At 45.2% G+C, this 13,092-nt stretch overlaps 1 protein-coding gene across 2 annotated transcripts in view; it reads right to left on the bottom strand.

The window, feature by feature from the left end:
* Positions 1-330: 330 nt before the first annotated feature.
* LOC126395298 (3'-5' RNA helicase YTHDC2) overlaps positions 331-13,092 on the bottom strand; it is a 150,746-nt gene continuing 137,984 nt past the window's right edge. The window contains exons 26-29 of one of the 2 annotated variants that reach the window (XR_007570428.1): positions 10,143-10,262; positions 2,514-2,665; positions 661-714; positions 331-481 (exon numbers count right to left, since the gene is read on the bottom strand). Coding sequence is in view for 1 of the 2 variants with exons in the window: in XM_050052656.1 (XP_049908613.1) it covers positions 2,143-2,194; positions 2,514-2,665; positions 10,143-10,262 (324 nt within the window). In the remaining variant the exon portion in view is untranslated. Of the gene's footprint in view, positions 482-660; positions 715-764; positions 2,195-2,513; positions 2,666-10,142; positions 10,263-13,092 lie in introns of those variants that run through there. The other variant, XM_050052656.1, reaches the window with a different exon arrangement.

The following is a 13,092-nucleotide window of genomic DNA, read 5'->3' on the forward strand; positions in this document are numbered from 1 at the left end:
TGTAGCTTTTGAGGATCTTTTGGTCTACTTCACTTTGTCAGGTAGGTCCTATTTAAGTGATTTCTAGATTGGGAACAGGTGTGCAGTAATCAGGCCTGGGTGTGGCTACAGAAATTGAACTCAGGTGTGATCAACCACAGTTATGTTTTAACAGGAGCTGGGGGGCAAACACTTTTTCACACAGGGCCATGTAGCTTTGGATTTTTTTCTTACTCATTAATAAAACCCTTCATTTAAAAACGGCATTTTGTGTTTACTTGTGTTATCTTTGACTTATGTTTAAATGTGTTTGATGATCTGAAACATTTAAGTGCGGAAAACATGCAAAAAAGTAAGAAATCAGGAAGGGGGCAAACACTTTTTCACACCACTGTATATATATATGTATATATATCATCAACACCAAGGCTGTTCCCCATGGTCTCTGTAGCTCTCTCAGCCCCAAGCCGGACGTAGCTGTCTCAAGTGATCCAGACAGTGGCTGGATGGAAAAAAAACATTGCCATAGTGAGAAATGGATCATATTAACAAAGAAACAACAGTGTTAGATGAGCTCCACACAGTTATCTGAAAATACATCATTCACTTAGTTTAGATGTAAAACATAGTCTGCTGTATCTTTTTACACGAAACAGCAATAGAAAAGTTACTATTACTCACTTCTGTGGCTTTGTGTGGGTGCACATGAAATGATGCAGCACTCCGTATTGTTACCTTTTCAGAAAGAGAAAGAAAGAATCATTCCAACAAATGTTTTTGACAACTGTCATCAACACTGAAATGAACAGGACCTGCATGCAAGTAGCCTACAGACACTGACCTTAGCCACAGAGAATTCATATTAACACACACTCACTAAACCTTGAACTGCAACATTACTTCATGTAACCGGGAGAATACTACACATTAATCAATAACAGTGGTGTAATGTTAACTGAGTTAAATAAGCTAAATTTCATCTGCTGGCTTTTGAGCTATCGGCTCACCAAGACAGCCAAAGTGTTAACCACAGCATAATTGCAGTTATGCTAACCACACGCCACACACTAAACAGTAACTTGCACACAGTCACGTTAACTTCAGCTGACGCTACAATAACATTACAAGCTTAAAGTTACGTGTCTTATATCTAATATTTGCCAAATGTGGGCACGAATGCAATTAGCTACTGTCACTAAGATTACTTTAATACTTACCTCCAAAGTTTACCTTATTTATTATGGAAGCTAACTTTGTTAGCGGCAATTTAGCACAGGAAGCTAGGTACAGCGTTCAGTTGGGTTGCTGGTGTAGGTGGGCATGCGTAGTGTCCTCTGGCCTCCCCTCGCTCCTCCATAGCGCCACCATCTCATCCAAAAATTTGCATGTCTGGCTCCAGATATCCAAGATTGCAACGGCCAAAATGCCAAACTAGAGGCTTCAAAATGGCAGTCCACAAACTGCTGGATGAAGTTACAGTGGCTACACCCATTATCTTTACAGCCTATGACTTTTCTGTACTATGCAGTGTGAACGCACTTAGCGCACTTGTGCACTCAAAATATTAAGTGTTTTGTATAGAAGTATGTGCTTTGAGACACACTGATTAACAAGCTGATCAGGAGGCTGACACAGATCCATACAGCAAGCACTGCCAGTCAAATGTGAATATCTTTCAGCAGTACTGATGCACTGGTACCTGCTGCACTTTATTGCTCTCTCTTATTGTTAATGTTTATTACAGCCATACAGCTGTTCTCTAGTACTAACCAATAGGTCTGTCTTGATAAAAAATTTTGCTGGGCAATTAACTGCGTCAGAAATTATTGCGAAAAGCAAGTTAAGTTGGTCGTATTCGCTCTTTTTGTTGAAATGGTTTTAGAACAAACCCGGCACACCGGCTCGTCCAAATTACTGGGCTCCCCTCTGTCATTTGGTTTCAATCCAAAATACTCCCACACATGGGCCGTGGCATTTGGTTTAGGAACAAGTTCCATGTCTTTCTCTTACGCTCAACTGTTTATTTTTTCTCCGCCTCATCTCCCCTTCACGAAGATCGCACTGTGTCTGTGTGTGTGTAGCCCATAGCCCCGCCTCCCCCACAGAGACAAAGACACTCGATGACAAGAGCTTTCCCTCCGTTCATTATGCTAATGAACCAACTCACCTGGCTGCCAGACGATGCATGGCAGGGAACGCTCTTGTCGTCCAGTCTCTTTGGTGGAGAGAGACGAGGAAAACAAACACGCATGAATATGGCAATTAATCCCTTTTAGTTTACCATGCAATTAACCGACTTATCGCATATCGCAACAGGCCTACTAACCAAGAAAAGAAAAGTAATCGCTGTCATTTTATAGCCTTATTATATTTATCTTTTGATGAAAACTTTTACATTTATGCCCTACTTTTCCCCTGTACCATCAAAAATGGTATCAAATGTCAATATTTATAATTTTTTATTACTGAAGTTGGACATTCCAGTATTGTGACAACACTACTGCAATGTAAATGTTTTGGACACTACTTAATACCTGTCATTGGTGGTGTTGGTGTGTAGTTGGGTGCTGTGCTTGGAGTTCTTAACAGAAGCCTGGGAGCCATCCTCTGATGACATGGGCCGAGGCCGCTGGCCAATGCCTGTGGGCTGCTGCAGGCCTGCTTCCTGCTCCTCTGCTGCAAGAACCTGAGGGGCATCAGTTTTAGCTCCAGTCATTACCCTACATCCTGGTATCCATACTGCAAATCATAGTTGTACTGTTCTCTTTATGTGTTTTACTTCCAAAGTGTTAACATAAATAAACAGCCAGCCAAACTCCTTTTCAAGAGCCAGGAAGCGAGCGTGCTTGCTCCTTTAATGACTTCTCTCACAGCAGGTTAAGTCAGGATGGCACATTGAATCGGAGTGAAAAGCCATTGCTTTCTGAGGGATTCATACACAGGATTACGCTGGATTCAACATGGGAAACTGTTCAACTGCTGACATGCTCTTCTCTGTTTACAGGTCTTCTCTACACTTCCTACTTCCTGTTACCTGTTTCCTGTTTCCTCTATTTTACAGCCTTCAAAATAAAAGCTCCACAGTCTTGTCTTAAAAATAACAATACAAACACATTTTTAAACAGTAAACTTTGTCTTTTTAACATATTAAACACACTCAGGGCAGAACACTCCCCGTCTGGCATTTACTAGTGCCACTCAACTGTCTGTACTTGAACTTGAACTTTCATTTGGCAGGAGCAAGACGACATCAGAGATAGGCCTCAAGAATGTCTTTGCTTTGTCTTGTGACATTGTCCTAATCTCAATTTTGCGGACCTGTCCATCACTGCTTGGGAAGGTGGAGGTGACAAGGCCCATTGGCCACTCATTGCGATGTGCTTGGCTCTGTTTAAGCAGCACTATATCTCCAACTTGCAGGTTCCGACGTGCTGTGTGCCACTTGCGTCTTGGCTGAAGAGTGTGGAGATACTCATTTCTCCATCGAGACCAGAACTCGTTTGCTAGTGCCTGCACTTGTTTCCACTGACACTTGAAGAGATCCTTTTCATTGAAGCTGCCGGCTGGAGCAGTTACACCTGATTTTTGGGTTAAGAGCATAGCAGGCGTCAGCAGCATTGGAGAAGAGGGATCAGAAGAGACAGGGACCAAAGGCCTCGCATTGATGATAGCAGATACCTCTGCCATCAAGGTACAAAGCATTTCATGAGTCAGATGAGTATGTCTGCTTTGCAGCAACATGGAGTCGAGAATCCTTTGGGTTACGCCAATCATGCGCTCCCAGACTCCTCCCATGTGAGATGCATGCGGGGGATTGAATTCCCAGGTACAACCATTCTCGTGAAGGAACTTGAGAATGGGGGCTTGGCCTGGATCATCTTGTCCCATGCCCAGTTCAGAGCTGGCTCCCACAAAGTTCGTTCCTCTGTCTGATCTCAGCTGCTTAGCCGGCCCTCTTAATGCAAAGAACCTGCGCAGGGCGTTGATACAGCTGGCAGTATCCATGGACTCTATAACTTCCACATGTACAGCCCTGGTGCTCATGCATGTAAAAAGTATGGCCCATCGCTTACTTTGAGCCGCTCCACCTCTTGTGCGTTGGGTGACCACGTTCCAGGGCCCAAAAACATCTAAGCCTACATACGTGAATGGTGGAGATGAACTCAGACGTTCTGGAGGGAGGTCTGCCATTTTTTGTGTCTCGAGTTTTCCTCTCAGTTTGCGGCATGTGACACAGTGATGGAGAACTGAACCTATGAGTCTCTTGCCAGCAACGATCCACAGGCCAGCAGCCCTGACTGCTCCCTCTGTGAACTGCCGTCCTTGGTGTTTCACCTTTGCATGGTAATGACTCACCAGCAATCTTGTGACATGACTTTGTTTTGGGAGAATGATTGGGTTTTTCGCCTCAGGATTGATTGATGCATGTCTCAGACGTCCTCCTGTCCGCAGGAGACCATCACACATGAAAGGATCGAGATCCAGGATTGCACTTGATCTTGGGATGGCCTTGTTCTCTTGCAGTGCAGCATACTCTTCTGGATAAGCATCCCTCTGGACGGACTTGAGTATGACTAGCTTTGCTGCTTCCAACTCTTCTGGAGTGCGAGGTTTGTTGCACTGATGCCATCCTTTACATGTAACTGATGAGTCTGTCCTGTATGAACGAATCTGATGTATCAAGAAGGAAACTGCTCTCAGCAGGGACTCCCAGGTCGAGAAGCGCTGGAACCGTTCTGAGGTAAGTTTACCTTCGCTTAGGTAAGTAGCAAGAGTGGTCAGCTGAGGTCTCACATCCACGTCTCTTTCAGGATCCACTAGCTCAAATGACTCAGGTGTTTCAGGCTGGTGTGGTTTGTGAAGGAACTCTGGCCCCGTAAACCACATGGTGTCAGTGAGCCGTGATGCAGGTACAGACCTGGTGGCCAGATCAGCTGGATTCTGATCTGTCGGCACGTAGTGCCACTGTTGTGGGGAGGTTGTCCGGCGTATACGGTGAACACGATTGTGCACGTATACAAAGAATCACTTGGAGTCGTTGTGAATATATCCAAGGACAACTTTGCTGTCACAGTAAAACTTGACAGCATCTGGCTTGTGGTCAAGCTCATCGAGGATCAGCTCAGCCATTTCAACGGCCAGCACAGCTCCGCAGAGTTCGAGGCGTGGGATAGTGGGCCCTGACTGAGGGGCTAGCTTTGCCTTTCCAAGCACAAAGCCAACTTTACACTGTCCATCTGCGGTGATGACCCTCAGGTAGGCTACTGCTCCTATGGCCCAATTGGAAGCATCAGAGAACAAACACAGCTCAGTGTATGCAGCACTGGAGAGGGACTGATGTATATATGAGCGAGGAAGATGGAGACTGCTCAGATCCTGTAGTGATTTTTTCCATGTCTCCCACTGGATAAACCTGTCTGCAGGAAGCTCTGTGTCCCAGTCATGAACATCAACAGAAAGTTCTCTGAGTAGAGCTCGTCCCCGGATGGTCACTGGTGCGACCAAGCCCAACGGGTCAAAAAGGCTATTGACTGTGGATAACACCCCACGCCGGGTGAACGGCTTGTCATTGACTGCTACTCGGAATGTAAAGGTGTCACAGTCTATGTTCCAGCACAAGCCGAGGCTTCTTTGCACAGGGAGAGCCTCTTCGTCGAGGCCCAAGTCTTTAAGGCCTGCAGCCAGGTCATCGGGTGCGAAGGCTTGCATCACTATGATGCTGTTTGAGGCGATCTTATGCAGTTTCAGGTTTGATTCTGCCAGTGAAGCTTGAGTGCGCTTGAGCAGATCAATTGCCTCGGCTTCAGTCGGGAGGGCGATGAGCCCATCGTCTACGTAAAAGTGCCTGTCGATGAACTGGCGTGTGTCAGCTCCATACTTCTGCTCACCTGCTTGGGCTGCTCTTCGAAGGCCATATATAGCCACTGCAGGGGAGGGGCTGTTCCCGAACACATGCACTCGCATTCGGTACTCTGTTATCTCCTTAGTCAAGTCATTATTCTTGTGCCAGAGGAATCTTAAGAAGTTTCTGTGGTCCTCTCTCACCAGGAAACCATAGAACATTTGTTGAATGTCGGCTGTTAGTGCAACAACCTCCTTCCTGAACCTAAGCAGTACTCCCAGTAGGGAGTTGTTCAGGTCAGGGCCTGAAAGCAGGACGCTGTTGAGGGAGATGCCATCTTCTTGGGCACTTGAGTCGAACACTACTCGTATTGCGCCCGGCTTTTGGGGATGGTACACCCCAAATATGGGTAGGTACCAACACTCTTCATTTTCAAGGAGAGGGGGTGCTTCCTCTGCATGTCCATTGTCGAAGAGTTTCTCCATGAAGGCAACAAACTGTTCTTTCATTGTCGGATTTTTGTTCAATGTACGTTGCAAGGAGTGGAGACGGGAGAGGGCTTGAGCACGGTTGTTTGGGAGGCGTGGTCGGGGCGACCTGAATGGTAGAGGAGCAATCCAACTGTTTTGCTCATCTCTCTGGAACTCTGCCTGCATGATCTCCAGAAAGGTCTCGTCCTCAAAAGACAGGGCAGGTTTGTTATCATCCTCCGTTCTCACAAACACATCTTGTCCAAGTTTGTCTTTTGCAGGGGCACCAGAAGCAGGATAGTGAGNACAAGGCAGGTTTGTTATCATCCTCCGTTCTCACAAACACATCTTGTCCAAGTTTGTCTTTTGCAGGGGCACCAGAAGCAGGATAGTGAGACAGATGTGTGGAGGTACAGTGTCTGTGCTCCCCGCCGTAGCCTACTCTCTCTCTCACGCTGATGTGATTCTGACAGGGCATCAGAAAAGATGGACGTCCGTTCTGTAGGACGTTGGTCTTGAAAACAGATACAGTGGGCTTGTATGCACTGTCAATACAGACCTCCACCACTATCACCCACCCTAAGTCCAAACGCTGGGCAAAGGGGGCGTTGTGGGGCCCATTGATTTGATGTCTCACCTTGTGAACTCGTATGAGGTCTCTCCCCAGTAGGATTAAGATCTGGGCTTCAGGGTCAATCTCTGGGATGTAAGGCACCACGGATCTCAAGTGAGCATGAGAGCGAGCAACCTCTGGTGAAGGGATTTCTGATCTGTTGCTCATGATTTCATTACATTCAATGAGTGGAGGTAAGTCCAAACACACTTCACCATTCATTGCTTCGATCTGAAAACCGACTGCCTTTCTTCCAGTCATTTCAGTGGTTCCAGCACATGTCCTCATCAGGTAAGGTGCAAGGCTGCCATGGATGTCAAAGAGCTGGAAAAACTCAGATCTGGCCAGTGAGCGATTGCTCTGGTCGTCGAGGATGGCATACATCTTGACTGAGCGTTCTCGCTGCCCTTGTGGGAAAACTCGCACCAAACATAGCTTCGCGCAAGATCGTGCTAGGAGACCTTCGCCGCAGACCTCGGTGCACCTGGAGGTTATCTCTGGAGGAGAGCTGTTTTGCTGTTCCATGTCTGATTCCATTGCAGGAGATGATGCTGGCGAGATGGTAGTGTCTGGGTGCATGGCTGTGCAGTGTTGATTACTCTCACACTCGCTGCATTTCAGCTCCACTGGACATTCTCTGGCCACATGAGTAGCGGAACAGCACTTGAAACAACGTCTGTGTTCTTTTAGCAGTTTTTTGCGTTCTGACAGCAGTTTCATTTTAAAGGCTCTACATTTCTCCAGAGGATGAGATTTATTGTGAACTGGACAGTACTTGGCTGGGTCAGCACTATTTTTTTTATCTGTAGATGTTCTGTGCAGCGGGCTTGAATCTGCTGTCGCCGACACGTCTGTCTTATGCACAAACACAGCTGTTTTGACACCATCATGCTTGGTTGTGGGCCTTTCACTACGGTAATAACTGCGATTGCTGCTAGTCAAGACAAAGCTGGGGTCATTTCTGGCCTTTGCCTGACTTCTGACAAAATCAGCAAAGAAGGAGAAAGGAGGAAAGCACACTCTGTATTGTTCTTTGTAGTGTGAGCCAGCAGACAGCCATTTTTCCTGTAGGCTTGGTGGCAGCTTTTCAACGATGGGGTTAATCCCTCGAGGGGTGTCAAGGTAGCTCAGTCCTGGTAGATAGCCATCCTTTTTGGCTGAGAGTAGCTCCAAGAGCAGGTCGCTAAGTTCTCTTAGCTTGATGTTATCCTTTGAGGTGAGACGAGGAAAGCTGTCCAATCGCTTGAATAAAGCACTCTCGATCACTTCAGGGGTAGCATAGCATTCTTGGAGTCTTGTCCAGGATAATTCGAGTGCAGCTTGAGGGTTGGTTATATGGACAGCACGTATTCTTTTCACATGCTCAGATGACTCTTTTCCAAGCCATTTTACAAGTAGATCCAGCTCCTCACTGGCTGTTAACTCTAAGTCCTGAGTGGCGTTAAGGAAGGAAGACTCCCATGCTCTGAAGCTCTCAGGCTGGTCATCGAATTTAGTGAGCCCTGTGGTTACCAACTCCCTGCGGGCGAGGTACCTAGCAAAGTCTATCATGTTAGCAGCTGGAGCAGAAGGAGAATCCCGTGGGTTGTTCCTTATATAATGGTTTGGATAGCTAGCATGTCTGAGTGAAGGAGAACCCTGCTCCTGATAGGCTTTAAAGGAAGACTGGGGGTTCTGAGGGTGTGAGCTGGGAAGCTGAGATTGTGAACTGGGGTGCTTAGACAGGTGTGTCTGATGCTCAGGTGCTGGTAAGTACTCACTCTGCTGTGTGTCTCTTGTGGGCGTGGCCTCACAGTCGTATGCAGGGGTTAACTTAGGGGCTTCCTGCTGTATTGGTGGCGTTGCCTCTTTAAGAGGAGGAGGAGCTATATCTGGAGGGAATGCGGCGGGTTCGAAGCTGACCTGAGCCTGATGTTCCAAATATGCCTTTGTACGCTGTCTCATTGTCTGTGGCGAGATGCCACTCCTGGCGCTGCGCATATCCTCATATTCTGTTTCTGCTGCAGCTTCCAAAACTTCAGCCTCTGCATTGGCAGCCGCAGCTGCCTTTTCCAGTTCTAGNTGGCACTGCGCATATCCTCATATTCTGTTTCTGCTGCAGCTTCCAAAACTTCAGCCTCTGCATTGGCAGCCGCAGCTGCCTTTTCCAGTTCTAGAGCTTCCAAATCTGCTTCTAATGTAGCTTTTTCCAAATCCAATTTGGCTCTCTGTTTTTTCAGTTCTAACTCCTTTTGTGCAAATGTGACTCTGGTGCGTGCAGCTTCGGCTTTGGCCCTAGCTTTAGCAGCAGCGCTAGCTACTGAAGACTTGGAGGAGGATTTGGAGCTGGACACTGATGCTGCTTTCTCCCCCTTTTCTGTTGCTTGTGCTTCCATAACTGTGGTGGATGAATCCTTCTGATTCACTGGCTTTTCACTGTACTGTTCTCTTTATGTGTTTTACTTCCAAAGTGTTAACATAAATAAACAGCCAGCCAAACTCCTTTTCAAGAGCCAGGAAGCGAGCGTGCTTGCTCCTTTAATGACTTCTCTCACAGCAGGTTAAGTCAGGATGGCACATTGAATCGGAGTGAAACTAGAAAAGAAAATTCAAAATGTACTCAATAGACTGCTATGACAAAATAGGTAAGTATATTGCAGTAGAATTGTCTTCCGAGCATTAACACATAAAGTTGTTAGATTGGTACAGTCTTACAAAAATGTCTATCAAAGTCACTAACAACTCTTCTCAAACATGTAAAGAACATAAAATACTCACAGCCATTGCTTTCTGAGGGATTCATACACAGGATTACGCTGGATTCAACATGGGAAACTGTTCAACTGCTGACATGCTCTTCTCTGTTTACAGGTCTTCTCTACACTTCCTACTTCCTGTTACCTGTTTCCTGTTTCCTCTATTTTACAGCCTTCAAAATAAAAGCTCCACAGTCTTGTCTTAAAAATAACAATACAAACACATTTTTAAACAGTAAACTTTGTCTTTTTAACATATTAAACACACTCAGGGCAGAACAATAGTAGTATCAGTAAATTAAAGGTACAGATAGAGATTAGAGCTCTGATTCTGTGTCCAATCCTGATTGGCTGCAATTTCTCCAAATTTCCTTGGGCCTGAATCCCAGTGGGTTTTATTTTCTCTTTTAATGTAGACCTTAAAGTCTGTGTTAAGTCATAAATAATGCATGTTCCTGCAAAACCAAGTGAAACTTAGAGGAAAAAAAGAGAATATGACATACAGAAACCAGGGTCCGTAGGATGGCCTCGTCTTGTTGAGAACAGGGTTTTGAAGGACAACGGATCCTCTTGATGAACAAACTCTGCCACTTCTGCCTCAATTCACACACCAGTCCTGCAGCCTGACAACATGAGATAAAACGGCACGAAAGAATTAGTACAACATTTCAAGAAGGGACACCATCCGCTGATTCATCAGGAGCACGATTCACACACCAGTCCTGCAGCCTGACAACATGAGATAAAACGGCACGAAAGATTTAGTACAACATTTCAAGAAGGGACACCATCCGCTGATTCATCAGGAGCACGCACAGACGTTGTTGGGAGTGCATACACGCACACAGGGGCCATATACAATACTGATCCACATTATGAGTTGCCGTGATAAAATTCACACAAGTTGGATCAGCCTGTGATTTCAATTTTTACTTTGATTTTCAGTGTGATTCTGAATCCAGCTCTCAGTGGGTTGATGATTTTGGTTTCCATTGATGGTTGTTACATCACTTTGTTCTCAACAATTATACAGTGATTGGCCGCGTTTCCCAGTTAAGAGCGATCTTAGGACTTAAAGGGATAGTTCGACATTTTGGCAAATTCGCCTATTGCCGTAATCCCTATAGTCATATGGGTAGGTACATTACCTTTAATTATCAGTGCCTGTTGTTCTGAGATCGGTGGGGCACAGCTGCCTGCTGCTCAGCGCACAAAATGGAGGTGAACTGTACGTAGAGTTGCCACCCGTCCCGTTTTTCCCAGAATTGCTCTCTTTTTTCATCAGCTGTCCCGGGAAAAAAAAAAATCTCCCCCGGGACACAATTTGCCCCATTTTTGGGGAAAATGCAAAAACCTCATTTGATTTCTTTCTCTGTTTTCTTCCCGTCTATGCGTATGTCATACGCACGCGCCCGCATTCCAGCGCTCAAAGTGGCTCAAGCAGGGAGGGAAACTTGAGACAGCTAGCTGAATTGATCGACGTCCAAGCTGAGGTCTTCTTTTCGCCAAGTGTTGGCGTCTTCATTTGAAACGGGAGGAGAGATGACTGACGAGGAAGGAGATGGAGCAAATACATGCAAGCCACCAGCACAGAAAAAAACGATATACTAGTTACAATCCTGACTGGGCGAAACTTTCAGAGTTTGAATGGGTACGGCCGACCCAGGGAGACCATTTTTCCGCCACATGCATTTTGTGTCTGGCGAAAATCTCCGTAAAATATGAAGGGAAAAACGCATTGGAAATCCACGCAAAAACAAAAACGTATCAAGTTGTGGTATCAAACAAACAAAAACAGGCAGCCATTGCAACTTTTATGACCAAAAAAGGTTCACCAGAAGAAGACAAGATTGCAGCGGCAGAGCTTACCAGTGTGTACCATGGAGTGAAACATGGCCACAGCTAAGTAGTAGTAGATTGCGTCAATAAAGTAAGTGTGAAGATCTTTAATGATTCTACTATTGCCACAAAAATGTCATGTGGAAGAACAAAAAGTGAGGCTTTAGTTTAAAATGTCCTCGCTCCTTACAGCCAGGAGCATTTAGCCACAGAACTGCAAGATGCACCATATTTTTCTGTCTGTTCTGACGCATCAAACTCGGGCAACGCAAAACTGTATCCATACACAGTTCAGTATTTCCACGCAGAGGAGAGCGTTAAATATGGGCTGTTGGAATTTTACGAGGACCCCCATGAAACGAGCAGTGCTATCTATGAGCAAATTGTGGATACCAGGGCCTGTCCAACACCGCTAGGGCTTGGTCCCTCATGACTCCTGGAGCGGAGTGGAACCTAATGGCTGACCTCAACCAGCTGCTTAGGTTCCCTCTGGAGATCACCTCAACCTCCTTGCGACCTGACATCGTCATCTGGTCTTCCCTCACCAAGACGGTCTTCNTTGTACCAACAGACCGTCCAAGAAGTCTGTGCTCCAGTTTTTTCGGTAAGTGAAATTTAGAAATTCTAGAATCATTTTATTTATGTTTATATGTTAGCACTAATTAGCGGGTATCGGTGTCTGCGGTCACCACCTAGCTTGTCAGCTTATTGTTATTATTATTAAGCCTTTATTTAGGACATGTAAAATCACGTTGAGACCAGAGGTCTCATTTTCAAGTGCGAACTGTATCACAGCAGCAACATCCACATCAAGTTACAGAACAACAGACAATACAATACAAAACAAGTTTAGCCCGTTAACTAGCTAACTAGCCAGATAACGGTTAGCCTTAGAGCAAGACGCCAATCCGGGATGCATTGAAGTCAGAACCTAACAGAGAAGTGTTAGGATTTAGGCATTTAGGGAGAGAATATTTTGAACAAAAGGCGTCTGTGTGAGGGTTGAAAATAAAGGTCCACCACGTTAGTTAGCTAACGTTATGCAATGTTAACGTTAAATTTGTCATATGAGCAATGTAACTTTAACGTAACATTAAGGCTATACTTGTGTATGTAAATTAAAAAGTGTCAAACTGTGTGAAATTACAATAAGGTGTGTAACGTAATTAAAAAAAACTAATGTGACATTTGACTGTCACATGAAAAATATTAAGAAAATAAGAGTAGGATATAGGCCTGTAGCTACACAACAATAGATAATGCACAGACAGAATATGAGGACTGTGATGGCCACCACCTTTTTTTTTTTGCTAAAATAAATTGATTATGATCTGTTGAACATTGAAGTAATTTAAGTTGTATTGTTTGCATGTAAAGGAGTCTGTGAAGTAGGTAATCTAACACATATATTTTAATATCTATTTGTCTGTGTAAGTTTTTCCTCTAGGTGACCCAGACAGACTGGACCAGTGGACACTCAACACAAGGAGACAGAACTGGACTCCAAACAAGACTTCCCATCTGTGCAGTGAACACTTTGAGAGTCATCACTTCAGCACTGACTCCAGGATAAAGACACCTTTTTCATACAGTACCTCACAAAGAGTCAGGAAA

Source organism: Epinephelus moara, chromosome 9 (assembly GCF_006386435.1).
Source record: "Epinephelus moara isolate mb chromosome 9, YSFRI_EMoa_1.0, whole genome shotgun sequence".
NCBI lineage: Eukaryota > Metazoa > Chordata > Actinopteri > Perciformes > Serranidae > Epinephelus > Epinephelus moara.